This window comes from Rhinoderma darwinii, chromosome 2 (assembly GCF_050947455.1).
Source record: "Rhinoderma darwinii isolate aRhiDar2 chromosome 2, aRhiDar2.hap1, whole genome shotgun sequence".
In the NCBI taxonomy this organism is placed as follows: Eukaryota; Metazoa; Chordata; class Amphibia; order Anura; family Rhinodermatidae; genus Rhinoderma; species Rhinoderma darwinii.
In genome coordinates this window covers 464,123,050-464,137,902 of record NC_134688.1, presented here as the reverse complement: position 1 = coordinate 464,137,902, position 14,853 = coordinate 464,123,050, and the positions used below count along the sequence as shown (strand labels likewise).

At 46.9% G+C, this 14,853-nt stretch overlaps 1 protein-coding gene across 1 annotated transcript in view; it reads right to left on the bottom strand.

Annotated features, from left to right (window-relative positions):
* Nucleotides 1-1,150: 1,150 nt before the first annotated feature.
* Nucleotides 1,151-14,853, bottom strand: part of RIPPLY3 (ripply transcriptional repressor 3) — an 18,280-nt gene continuing 4,577 nt past the window's right edge. The window contains exons 2-4 of the mRNA XM_075850988.1: nt 13,947-14,016; nt 11,658-11,722; nt 1,151-2,016 (exon numbers count right to left, since the gene is read on the bottom strand). Coding sequence (XP_075707103.1) covers nt 1,767-2,016; nt 11,658-11,722; nt 13,947-14,016 — 385 coding nt within the window. The 3' untranslated portion in view covers nt 1,151-1,766. The remainder of the gene's footprint in view (nt 2,017-11,657; nt 11,723-13,946; nt 14,017-14,853) is intronic.

Genomic DNA, 14,853 nt, shown 5'->3' with positions numbered 1-14,853 from the left:
TGCTTATTGTATTTTTTTCTTTAGCTCTGTTATTTTTTATTAATGTAAACTTTTCATTATTCTTACAATTTTTTTAAATCCCATTCACTTTTACTTTTTAAATATATTTTTTCAAAATATAATACAATGTCATAAATCTACAGGACATTATATTATTGTCTTTTGATATAAAATGCACAGGTATCTGTAAGGTCATACCCAAGTTAAAAAGCCTGAAGGCCCTTGTTAACCCCGTGGGATGTCCATATAAGGTCATTAGACCCAGCAACCCATTGCTGGGGCTAGAGGGCAAGTGACAAAGGGAGCCCCTCACTTTGATGGTGATCACAGGCCATAGTCTAGCCTTTTTGGTTTGTATATTACTGGGCAAGTGCAACAGATGATGTTGGCAGCAAAAAAAAACGGGGAGAGGGAGGAACAGAAAAATGCTGAGATAAGTCCTTGTGGAATGGGACAAAGTCTATTAGGACGGGAATAGTCAGTGCTGTGATGGCAAAAGAAGACGATAACATCCACTCAGTCCAGTTCTATACCATCTAATTAGTTTATTAAATTGAATATAAATCATTAAATGCAAAAAAATATTTTATAGTATTTACAATAAAAACTAATTACAACATATACAAACTATTTACAATAAAATTACAGGAGTGCATTGAAGAAAAACTCCCATGTCCCATGTTTTGTTTTTTTTTAGGGTAAAAAAAAATATATATTTTTTTCACATCATAAGGCCCTGTTCACACGGAGTTTTTTGTAGGCAGAAAATTCTGGCTGGAAAAATCATCTCCGGGTTTTTTTAAGCGGTTTTGCACCACAGGCGCTCTTTAACGCATTTTTTTACCTCTTTCTTTAACAGGCAAAGGAAAAAAAGATGTGAGCGGTTGTTGCCATAAAACGCGTCAAAAAGTCGCAGCCATTCACTGTGTTTTTCCAGTCTACCATTGATCTCAATGGAGTTTTTGAGGCGGAAAATGGCTCAAGATAGGCATTTCGCTTCTTTTTCCCCGCAAGTGTTTTTTTTCACTCACGGCAAAAAAACGCCTCCACCTCCTTTTGAAAACAATGGGAGGCAATTTCTGCCGTCTTTTGTCGCGGTTACCGAGGCAAAAAACGCAGCAAAAAAACTCAGTGTGAACAGAGCCTTATAGTTAATCTGAATTTCCGCTCATGCCGTTCCTTCGCCTCCAGGGCGGAAGTTATATGGCAGAATTTTACAACAACATAGTCTTTCCACCATCGAGTGATTGGTTTGGTTGCGGTTGAACTGACTATTAGAAGAATATATAGCAAGATGCTCCAACCTCCAACCAATGACGCCATGTTGCAGCAAAATTTCCTGAAGCCGATGACTGCAGTCAACAGTGTCAATGGGACTATATTGGATGGGCTGAAGCTGTCCAAACCACTGACCATAACCATATCTTCTCTTAAGTTCTACCCGTTTAGGGCCCTCAAAACTAAACCGTCCTGCAGAAAGTGGACATATTCGGAGGCCGGCCTCTATCCATTGTTCCTTCACCCCATGAGCGTTGTCCATCTTTGATCATAATAACCATGAGGCTTCAGTGCAGATTAAGAGATCAGTAAGTCATTTCTTGGGGATGTCTTAACTGATACCACAAGAACCTTCCTAAAACAGAAGGTGGCCTCATACTCATGGCTGGTACAAAGCACTGCATGGCAAAAACAAAAGCCCCATTGAGTTTTTACTGCCAATTGCTCCACATTTAGTCTATATATGATGACTTTTGTTCACAGTTTAGCTACTTGGTGCTCTGTTTAGTTCCTGGGGAATATTCCGAGTCCTCGTCCATCATGCTTTGAGGATCTCTTCCTGGAAAACTCTTGTAATTCTGATAATAGTTATAATAGTCCATCTCATAGTCTTCTTCCTCCTCAGACTCCGAATCATCATTGTAGAAATGTATGGTGGCCTGTACCGGGAAACTGGCAAGAACTTTTTTCCCCATGTGTTGTAGGTACTCATCTGTCTTCGATTTGGGCATGTAAAGCCTTTAAAATAGAAAGAGTTGAGTGAGAATTATTGAAAACAAGGACTGAGAGAGTGTTAAGATACATACACAGAACAAATTGGCTCCAGAGATTTAGCACTTACCACATAAGATTAGGAAAAATATTATAAGGCAGCCGAACTTTAAAAAAAACTTTAGACATGTCATAGTGACATGTCTGAAGTTTTGATTGGTGAAGGGTCCAAGCATGGGACCCCCAATGATTGCTAAAACGATACCGCAGAACTGATTGGGTGAGAGCTGCGCCACTTCGTTTCTTATCGGCTTTCCTCAGAGCAGCGTATGGGCTCAAAAGAAAGTCTGTGTGTTTGTACACTGCTTGCTCGGCTTTCCGAGAAAAGCCGCTCAAAAACGAGGCGGCACAGCGCTCACCCAAGCACTTTGCAGCATATCCATAATGATAATGATTAGAGGGTTTTTTTCCCACCATAGACAATGATGGCATATTACTAGGATATGCCACCATTGTCTAACCAATGGTAGCCTGACCTATGGGACCCCTAACCAATGTCTAGAATGACACTACAAGATTAGAATAGGGTTGCGTTCCAGTACCAGTGCCTGGCCAGGAGTAGCGCTGTGTAAAACAGAAAACAGAAGGGGCTCCCTGGGCTCAGGATTATTATGGGGATCATAGGTTGCAATATGCCATCATTGTCTATGATGGGAAAACCCCCTTAACAATTAGGCCTCATGCACACGACTGTAGCCATGCACACGGCCGTGATTTTCGGGTCGGCCGGGCACGGAGTGTCAGCCGCGGCCATTATTTTCAATGAGCCCGGACCTGGAAACCACGGTCGTGTGCATGGCCCCATAGGAATGAATGGAGCCGCAATTCTCCCGTGGATTTTCGGGGGAATTGCGGCCGCAAAAGCACGTTCGTGTGCATGGGGCCTTACTGGTTGGATCATATATGGCAGCTGATTAATTACTTAATATACAGTGGATATAAAAAGTCTACACACCCGTTAGGGTATGTGCACACGACAACGCCAAATACGTCTGACATGACGGAGCTGTTTTCAGGAGAAAACAGCTCCAGAATTTCAGAAGTTTTTACAAGTGCATACGTTTTTCGCGGCGTCTTTTACGGACATAATTGGAGCTGGTTTTCATTGAAGTCTATGAAAAACGGCTCCAATTACGTCCCAAGAAGTGTCCTGCACTTCTTTGAGGCGGCCATAATTTTACGCACCGTCTTTTGACAGCGACACGTAAAATGACAGCTCGTCTCCATAGAACATCGTAAGACCCATTGCAAGCAATGGGCACATGTTTGCCGACGTATTGGAGCCGTCTTTTCAGACGTAATTTGAGGCGTAAAACGCCTCCATTACGTCTGAAAAGAGGTCGTGTGCACATACCCTCAAAATGACAGGTTTTTGTCATGTCAGAATATCAGTCCAAGATGAATAATTTCAGAACTTTTTCCACCTTTAGGGTATGTTCATACGGCTTATTTTCGGCCGTTTTTCAGGTCGTAAACGGCCGAAAAGCGGCCAAAATATCGGAAGAAGAACGCCTCCAAACATCTGCACATTGATTTCAATGGGAAAAACAGGGTTCTGTTCTGACGGGCCGTTTTTTTACGTGGCCGTTTTGAAAAACGGGCGCGTAAAAAAGCGGGCGCAAAAAATAAGTGCAGGTCACTTCTTGGGATGTTTACCGCCGCAAAAAACACTGCGAAAAACGCGGCTGGCTTTAAAACGTCTGAAAATCAGGAGTCGTTTTCCCTTGAAAACAGCTCCATATTTTCAGACGTTTTTGAGTTTGCGTGTGAACATACCCTTAATGTCACCTATAACCTGTACAATTCCACTGAAGAAAAACCTGAAATCATTTAGAAGGGAAAAATAAAAATAACAAAACTACAATAATGTGGTTGCTTAAGTGTGAACACCGTCTTATAATTGAGGATGCGGTTGTGTTCAGAATTAACCAGTCCCATTTAAACTCAGGTTAAGGCCTCATTTACACGAGCGTAATATACGCGCGTGCGACGCGCGTGCTTTTCACGCGTGTCGTACGCACCTATATTACTCTATGGGGCAGTGCAGACAATGCGTGAATTTTGCGCAGCGCGAGTGCGTTGCGTAAAACTCACGACATGTTCTATAATCGTGTGTTTTTCACGCATCACGCACCCATTGAAGTCAATGTGTGCGTGAAAACCACGAAGGTCGCACGGAAGCACTTCCGTGCGAACTGCGAGATTCGCGCAAGAGCTGTCAAACTGAATGCAAACAGAAAAGCACCACGTGCTTTTCTGTTTACAACATCCGAACGGAGTGTCTTAGACATGAGCGAACCGAACTTTACCGGGTTCGGCCGAACTCGTTTTGACCGAACCCGGCAGGAGACAGTCACTGTGCAGGGTGCTGAAAGAGTTAAACTGGTTCAGCACCCTGGACAGTGACTTCCGATTCCAATATATGTGAACGTGTCAAAAAAAAAAAAGTTTTGACTTACCGATAACTCCCGGCTTCTTCCTCCAGTCTGACCTCCCGGGATGACAATTCAGTCCTGGTGACAGCTGCAGGCAATCACAAGCCAAGCACAGGCTGCAGCGGTCACATGGACTGCCGCGTCATCCAGGGAGGTGGGGCCAGATGTCAAGAGAGGCGCGTCACCAAGGACGCGTCACCAAGGACGCGTCACCAAGGCAACGGCCGGGAAGTTCTCGGTAAGTACGAACCTCTTTTTTTTTAAACAGGTTACTCGATAGGGTGATCGGAATGCACTGTCGAGGGTGCTGAAAGAGTTACTGTCGATCAGTTAACTCTTTCAGCACCATGGACAGTGACTGACGTCGACTAGCCTCATCTCTATGATGGCGGCTGCGCGAAAATCACGCAGCCGCGCATCATACAAGGATGACACACGGAGCTGTCAAGTGCCTTTTGCGCACGCAAAACGCTGCGTTTTTTGCGCGCGCAAAATGCACACGCTCGTGTAAATGAGGCCTAAATAGTAGTCAGTGCACAGCTATCATTATGTAAAGTGATTCTGAGTAACCCCAAATAAAGTTCAGCTGTTCTATTAGGATTTTCCTGACATTTTCTTTGTTGCGTGTGACAGCAAAAGCCATGATCCATAAAGAGCTTACAACACATGAAAGGCATCAATCAGGGGAAGGGTACCAAAAAATTTGGTCTGGGAGGTTACCAAGAGGCCTACAGCAACATTAAAGGAGCTGCAGGACATTCTGGCAAGTACTGGTTGTGTAGTGCATGTGAAAACAATCTCTCGTATTCTTCATATGTCTGGGCTGTGGGTCAGGGTGGCAAGATGGAAGCCTTTTATAACAAAGAAAAACATCCAAGCCCGGCTATGTTTTGTAAAGACCAACATAAAGTCTGCCAAAATCATGTGGGAAAACGTGTTATGGTCTGATGAGACCATGGTTGAACTTTTTAGCCAAAATTGCAAAAGGTATGTTTTTCACAAAGTCAACACTGCACATCACCAAAAGAACACCATACCCACAGTGTAGCATGGTGGAGGCAGCATTATGGAGCATGGTGGAGGCAGCATTATGGAGCATGGTGGAGGCAGCATTATGGAGCATGGTGGAGGCAGCATTATGAAGCATGGTGGAGGCAGCATTATGGAGCATGGTGGAGGCAGCATTATGGAGCATGGTGGAGGCAGCATTATGGAGCATGGTGGAGGCAGCATTATGGAGCATGGTGGAGGCATTATGGAGCATGGTGGAGGCAGCATTATGGGGCATGGTGGAGGCAGCATTATGGAGCATGGTGGAGGCAGCATTATGGGGCATGGTGGAGGCGGCATTATGGAGCACGGTGGAGGCAGCATTATGGAGCATGGTGGAGGCCGTATTATGGAGCATGGTGGAGGCAGCATTATGGAGCGTGGTGGGGGCAGCATTATGAAGCATGGTGGAGGCAGCATTATGGAGCATGGTGGAGGCCGTATTATGGAGCATGGTGGAGGCAGCATTATGGAGCGTGGTGGGGGCAGCATTATGGAGCATGGTGGAGGCAGCATTATGGAGCATGGTGGAGGCAGCATTATGGAGCATGGTGGAGGCAGCATTATGGAGCATGGTGGAGGCAGCATTATGGAGCATGGTGGAGGCAGCATTATGGAGCATGGTGGGGGCAGCATTATGGAGCATGGGGGAGGCAGCATTATGGAGGATGTTGGAGGCAGCATTATGGAGCATGGTGGAGGCAGCATTATGGAGCATGGTGGAGGCCGCATTATGGAGCATGGTGGGGGCAGCATTATGGAGGATGGTGGAGGCAGCATTATGGAGCATGGTGGAGGCAGCATTATGGAGCATGGTGGAGGCAGCATTATGGAGCATGGTGGGGGTAGCATTATGGAGCATGGTGGGGGCAGCATTATGGAGGATGGTGGGGGCAGCATTATGGAGGATGGTGGGGGAAGCATTATGGAGGATGGTGGGGGCAGCATTATGGAGCATGGCGAGGGCAGCATTATGGAGCATGGTGGAGGCAGCATTATGGAGCATGGTGGAGGCAGCATTATGGAGCATGGTGGAGGCAGCATTATGGAGCATGGTGGAGGCAGCAATATTGAGCATGGTGGGGGGTAGCATTATGGAGCATGGTGAGGGCAGCATTATGGAGCATGGTGGAGGCAGCATTATGGAGCATGGTGGAGGCAGCATTATGGAGCATGGTGGAGGCAGCATTATGGAGATGGTGGAGGCAGCATTATGGAGCATGGTGGAGGCAGCATTATGGAGCATGGTGGAGGCAGCATTATGGAGCACGGCGGAGGCAGCATTATGGAGCATGGTGGAGGCAGCATTATGGAGCATGGTGGAGGCAGCATTATGAAGCATGGTGGAGGCAGCATTATGAAGCATGGTGGAGGCAGCATTATGGAGCATGGCGGAATGCAGCATTATGGAGCATAGTGGAGGCAGCATTATGGAGCATGGTGGAGGCAGCATTATGGAGCATGGTGGGGGTAGCATTATGGAGCATGGTGGAGGCAGCATTATGGAGCATGGTGGGGGTAGCATTATGGAGCATGGTGGGGGAAGCATTATGGAGGATGGTGGAGGCAGCATTATGGAGGATGGTGGAGGCAGCATTATGGAGCATGGTGGAGGCCGCATTATGGAGCATGGTGGAGGCAGCATTATGGAGCATGGTGGGGGCAGCATTATGGAGCATGGTGGTGGCAGCATTATGGAGCATGGTGGAGGCAGCATTATGGAGCATGGTGGAGGCAGCATTATGGAGCATGGTGGAGGCAGCATTATGGAGCATGGTGGAGGCAGCATTATGGAGCATGGTGGGGGCAGCATTATGGAGCATGGTGGTGGCAGCATTATGGAGCATGGTGGAGGCAGCATTATGGAGGATGGTGGAGGCAGCATTATGGAGGATGGTGGAGGCAGCATTATGGAGCATGGTGGAGGCCGCATTATGGAGCATGGTGGAGGCAGCATTATGGAGGATGGTGGAGGCAGCATTATGGAGCATGGTGGAGGCCGCATTATGGAGCATGGTGGAGGCAGCATTATGGAGCATGGTGGGGGCAGCATTATGGAGCATGGTGGTGGCAGCATTATGGAGCATGGTGGAGGCAGCATTATGGAGCATGGTGGAGGCAGCATTATGGAGGATGGTGGAGGCAGCATTATGGAGGATGGTGGAGGCAGCATTATGGAGCATGGTGGAGGCCGCATTATGGAGCATGGTGGAGGCAGCATTATGGAGCATGGTGGGGGCAGCATTATGGAGCATGGTGGTGGCAGCATTATGGAGCATGGTGGAGGCAGCATTATGGAGCATGGTGGAGGCAGCATTATGGAGCATGGTGGAGGCAGCATTATGGAGCATGGTGGGGAGCACGGTGGAGGCAGCATTATGGAGCACGGTGGAGGCAGCATTATGGAGGATGGTGGAGGCAGCATTATGGAGCATGGTGGAGGCAGCATTATGGAGCATGGTGGGGGCAGCATTATGGAGCATGGTGGAGGCAGCATTATGGAGCATGGTGGAGGCAGCATTATGGAGCATGGTGGAGGCAGCATTATGGAGCATGGTGGGGGTAGCATTATGGAGCATTGTGGGGGAAGCATTATGGAGGATGGTGGGGGTAGCATTATGGAGCATGGTGGAGGCAGCATTATGGAGAAATGGTGGAGGCAGCATTATGGAGCATGGTGGAGGCAGCATTATGGAGCACGGCGGAGGCAGCATTATGGAGCACGGCGGAGGCAGCATTATGGAGCTTGGTGGGGGCAGCATTATGGAGCACGGTGGAGGCAGCATTATGGAGCATGTTGGAGGCAGCATTATGGAAGATGGTGGAGGCAGCATTATGGAGGATGGTGGAGGCAGCATTATGGAGCATGGTGGAGGCAGCATTATGGAGCATGGTGGGGGCAGCATTATGGAGCATGGTGGAGGCAGCATTATAGAGCATGGTGGAGGCAGCATTATGGAGCACGGCGAATACAGCATTATGGAGCTTGGTGGAGGCAGCATTATGGAGCATGGTGGAGGCAACATTATGGAGCATGGTGGAGGCAGCATTATGGAGCACGGCGGAGGCAGCATTATGAAGCACGGCGGAGGCAGTATTATGGAGCTTGGTGGGGCAGCATTATGGAGCTTGGTGGGGGCAGCATTATGGAGCACGGTGGAGGAAGCATTATGGAGCATGGTGGAGGCAGCATTATGGAGGATGGTGGAGGCAGCATTATGGAGGATGGTGGAGGCAGCATTATGGAGCATGGTGGAGGCAGCATTATGGAGCATGGTGGGGGCAGCATTATGGAGCATGGTGGAGGCAGCATTATGGAGCATGGTGGAGGCAGCATTATAGAGCATGGTGGAGGTTGCATTATGGAGTACGGCGGAGGCAGCATTATGGAGCTTGGTGGGGGCAGCATTATGGAGCACGGTGGAGGCAGCATTATGGAGCATGGTGGAGGCAGCATTATGGAGGATGGTGGAGGCAGCATTATGGAGGATGGTGGAGGCAGCATTATGGAGCATGGTGGAGGCAGCATTATGCAGCATGGTGGGGGCAGCATTATGGAGCATGGTGGAGGCAGCATTATGGAGCATGGTGGAGGCAGAATTATGGAGCATGGTGGAGGCAGCATTATGGAGCATGGTGGAGGCAGCATTATAGAGCATGGTGGAGGCAGAATTATGGAGCACGGCGAATGCAGCATTATGGAGCTTGGTGGAGGCAGCATTATGGAGCATGGTGGAGGCAACATTATGGAGCATGGTGGAGGCAGCATTATGGAGCACGGCGGAGGCAGCATTATGAAGCACGGCGGAGGCAGCATTATGGAGCTTGGTGGGGGCAGCATTATGGAGCTTGGTGGGGGCAGCATTATGGAGCACGGTGGAGGAAGCATTATGGAGCATGGTGGAGGCAGCATTATGGAGGATGGTGGAGGCAGCATTATGGAGGATGGTGGAGGCAGCATTATGGAGCATGGTGGAGGCAGCATTATGGAGCATGGTGGGGGCAGCATTATGGAGCATGGTGGAGGCAGCATTATGGAGCATGGTGGAGGCAGCATTATGGAGCACGGTGGAGGCAGCATTATGCTTTGGGGATGTTTTTCTGCAACTGGAACTGGGGCTTTAGTCAGGGTGTAGGTAATTATGAACAGTTCCAAATATCAGGCAATATTGGCACAAAACCTGCCGGCCTCTGCTAAGAAGCTGACGATAAAGAGGAATTTCACGTTTCAGCACGACAACGACCCAAAGCCTCCAAATCAACAAGAGAATGACTTCACTAGAAGAAGGTCAAAGTTTTGGAATGGCCCAGCCAGAGACCAGACCTGAACCCCATTGAAAATCTGTGGGGTGACCTGAAGAGGGCTGTACACAGGAGATGTCCTCGCAATCTGACAGATTTGGAGCTTTTGCAAGGAAGAGTGGGCAACAATTGCCAAGTCAAGAGGTGCCATGCTGAGAGACTTCTACCCAAAAAGACTGAACGCTGTCATAAAGTCAGAGGGTAATTCAACAAAGTATTGGTTTAACCCCTTCCCGCAAAACGACGTGCCTGGTGCGTCGTAGTGCGGCGGGGATGTATGGAACACGCTCACATGCTGAGCGTGCTCCATACGCTGCCCGTTTTTGGCTGTGTTTTACAGCTGACACTCGGGACTAACGGCCAGGAACAGCAATCGTGCTGTTCCTGGCTGTTTAACCCCTCTAATGCTGCGGTTAATCGCGAACGCAGCATCTGAGGCGTTGAAAAGAGGGGGGCGACCCCCTCCGACAGATCATCGCACCCCCTGCAATGAGATCGGCAGGTGACGACGGTAGTCATGGCAGCCCCAGGGCCTAATCAAGGCCCCCAGGACTGCCTTCCCTCTGCCTCTGCTAAGCCCTGCCTATGGCAGCGCTTAACAGATGCCTGTAAAAACGACAATATACTGCAATACGTTAGTATATTGTCTAACGATCACTGGTTCAAGTCCCCTAGAGGGGCTAATGAAATGTGTAACAAAAACATGAAATAAAGTTTCCGTAGAGAAAAAAACGTAGAAGTGAAGAAAAAAAACTAAAGTAATGTAAAAAATCTAAATGTTAACAAAATTGGTATCGCTGCGTCCATAAAAGTTTTAACTATTAAAATATAGCATTACTTAAAGCGCACGGTGAACACCGTAAAAAAGAAAACAATTAAAACACCAAAATCTTTGTTTTTTGGTCAACTTAGCCCCCAAGAAAATTTTTATAAAAAGTGATAAAAAAATGATATGTACCAAAACATAATACCGATAAAAACTACAGCTCGTCCCGCAAATAATAAGCCCTCGCACTGCTCAATTAATGAAAAAATAACAAAAAGTTTGGGCTTTCAGAATGTGGTCAACACAAATCAATTATTTCTTTTTTAGCAAAATAGGAAAAATAAAAAGTTATGGCACTTGGAAGGCAGGGATAAAAAAATAAAATGAAAATCTGAAAAATGGCTGCAGTGGGAAGGGGTTAAGGGTGTGCATATTTATGCAACCACAATATTTTTTTTCTTTATTTTTATTTTTCCACCTTAAAATATTTCAGTTTGTTTTTTAATACAATTGTACAGATTATAGGTGACATTAAAGGTGGAAAAAGTTGTGAATTGATTCCTCTTGTACTGATTTTGTAACATGACAAAAACCTATAATTTTCACAGGGGTGTGTAGACTTTTTATATCCACTGTAACACTATAGTGGTCATAGCTCCATTCTTCTGATACCGAGCTCCAAATCCCCTGTACATATCTAGAGTTAAATGATAAAATTCTATCTGCCTGCAGCCACCACTAGAGGGAGCTCAGGAGCTTATTGCATACTGTTAGATTATTGATTGAGTTTAATGGAGTAAGCTCCCTAGCTCCCCCTAGTGGAGACTGGAAGCAGCCAGAGTTTAGCGTTTCATTATATATCTATGTAGAGTATTTGGAGCTCTGTATCAGAAAAATGGAGCTCTGACCACTATAAAGATCTATTAAAAAAAAAAAATCAGTATAGAATTTTAAAACTATTTAAATAAAAAAAAGGTGTTTAAGGGTGGACAGTCACCGCCAAGGTGCCCATTTGCTTCAGCTGTAATCACCATTATGTAAGAACTGACGCTTACCGTACAGGGTGTTGAAATCCCAGTGCTCCCTTCTTTCCAGCATTGTCATTATCTGTCGTGCTACCCTGTCAATGGAAAACATAGAATTCATCCAAATGTCTTCTCTTGAGCTTAAAATGGTTACGACCCTAAACCTGTATCCATATGAAGGACATTGTCCACATGGGCATTGGGCCCGTTAACCATAAACATAGCAGGATTTCCCTGCAGAGAACCATTTTCCAATATGTCTGATCATTTTTTGGACTGATGGTATGTCTGTGGATGGCGCGCATGTTGTTGTAGTACTACAAGTGTTGTCATGCTTTATCTGAAGAGCTAAACTTGGGATACAGAAATCTTCACCAGCGGCCCGCGTGACGGGAGGCATATATCGAAATCCGATTGTCTGTCTGAGGAAGTGTTACACACTGCAAATATGAGCCGCTACTAAATCCCTATTCACAGGGACAACAGAACGGCCATTATCTGGGCACCATCAGCTCTATATTCACCGTACAGGATATTGGCAAATTCTGGAAAATAAATGTTTCTATTTCTTCCATTATGACTGTATGCTAAAGTAATTGTGATTCTGGGCTAGTTTGTGATAGATAGATAGATAGATAGATAGATAGATAGATAGATAGATAGATAGATAGATAGATAGATAGATAGATAGATAGATAGATAGATAGATAGATAGATAGATAGATAGATAGATAGATAGATAGATAGATAGATAGATAGATAGATAGATAGATAGATAGATATGAGATAGATAGATAGATAGATATGAGATAGATAGATAGATAGATAGATAGATAGATAGATAGATAGATAGATAGATAGATAGATAGATAGATAGATAGATCGATAGATAGATAGAGCTCCGCTAGCAGCCGCTATGGCTGCTACAGCGCGACGCCACTGAACACTACGGCAGAGCTGGGAGGTATCTCCCCGCTCTGCCATTAAACAAAAGACATGTATCCCCTCTCCACAGGACATGTATCCCCTCTCCACAGGACATGTATCCCCTCTCCACAGGACATGTATCCCCTCTCCACAGGACATGTATCCCCTCTCCACAGGACATGTATCCCCTCTCCACAGGATATCCACAGGATAGGGGATACATGTGTGATCGCTGGCATTGATAGGGAGAACGGAGGACTGAAAGTCCCCTGAAGTTTTCCATCACAAACCACGGACTTCCGGGGTCTGTGTCGGCAGCTCCGTAGAAATGAATGGAGCGCCGGTCGCGCTTGTGCGAATGCGTGACCAGCGCTCCTTTCATTTTTATTGAGCTGTGCAGACGCCTGAAGTCAGAGGTTAGTCATGGAGAAGTTCAGGGGACTTTCGGTCCCCTGTTCTCCCTATCGCTGCCAGCGATCACACATGTATCCCTTATCCTGTGGATAGGGGATACATGTCTTTTGTAGGACACACTGTAGGTCGCATTTTTTTGGAAGGGGGGACGCTGTATGGCCATACAGCCCCCTCTGTAGAGAACACCATACAGCCCCCCCTGTAGAGAACGCCATACAGCCCCCTCTGTAGATAACACCATACAGCCCCCACTGTAGAGAACGCCATACAGCCCACCCCTGTAGGGAACGCCATACAGCCCCCTCTGTAGGGAACGCCATACAGCCCCCTCTGTAGATAACGCCATACAGCCCCCCTGTAGATAACGCCATACAGCCCCCTGTAGATAACGCCATACAGCCCACCCTGTAGATAACGCCATACAGCCCCCTCTGTAGATAGCGCCATACATCCCCCTGTAGAGAACGCCATAAAGCCCCCTTTGTAGATAACGCCATACAGCCCCCTCTGTAGATATCTACAAAGGGGGCTGTATGGCGTTATCTACATGGGGGGGGCTGTATGGTGTTCTCTACAGAGGGGGCTGTATGGCGTTATCTACAGAGGGGGCTGTATGGCGTTATCTACAGGGGGGCTGTATGCCGTTCTCTACAGAGGGGATGTATGGCGTTATCTACAGGGGGGCTGTATGGCGTTATCTACAGGGGGGCTGTATGGAGTTATCTACAGGGGGGGGCTCTAAAAAAGGCACTATCTACAAGGGGGGGTTGTGTGACACCCAGGGGAGGGGGGCCCCAGTCAAAAGTTTGCTATGGGGCCCAGTCTTTCCTAGTTAAGCCGATAGATAGATAGATAGATAGATAGATAGATAGATAGATAGATAGATAGATAGATAGATAGATAGATAGATAGATAGATAGATAGATAGATAGATAGATAGATAGATAGATAGATAGATAGATAGTAAGGAGCTCTTACCAGCTTCTGCTGTGTGTCGGACGCTCTGTCTCTAGATGAGAACAGCCAAGGCCTCCACATAGTCGGGTTACTGCAAAAATGAAGGTGTGATGATCAGTATGTAAGATGGGGCAGCTGAATGATTCTTATTTTTATTACCTATACTATTCTATAACCGAACACAGCGCCAACTACGCTTCTCAATACAGGAAAAACCAGGAGCTGACATATCCCCGGCACATTCTCACACACTGAGTATCGATCATACCATGACCCAAGTCATCACGGGGCCCCATAGAAACATCTGGGAGGGGACCTGACACTACATAAGAACCACCATCAGCAGAGAACGTTCAGGAAATGTAAGGCCTCGTGCACGTCCTTCACCGTTTTCACGTCCGTTGTGACATCCGTGTGGTTTCCGTTGTCACCCCGCATCCGTTCCATTGTTCCATTTTAATCGGATGTTGTGCTTCCGTTTCTCTTCCGTTTTAAACGGTCGGTTAAAATCCATCTTGTGTTCTGAATGCAGGGAACTTTGGCACGCCCTGCCGTTACTTGGCAAAGGATCTGTGAAAAACGGACGGCACACGGACGCCTTCCGTGTGCCATCCGTTGTTTCGATGGACCCATAGGCTTCAATGGGCGAGACGGACGGAGTAGGACATGTTCAACTTTTGACAGAACGGAACACGGAACCATTAAAAAAAGGAAGTGTGCATGACCCCATAGAAATGAATGTGTCAGGGTGCTATCCGCTGAAAAAAGGATAGCACCATGAAGAAAAAAACTGACGCGGGCATGAGGCCAAAGGCTACAATTATCATGTCCCTTGTTCTGCTCTTTGGTCTTTTTTTTACTTTCTTTGACTTCTCAAGGTTTTCATTGTATCCGTTGTCTCACACCCAATTCTCCCTCCCGCCATTAT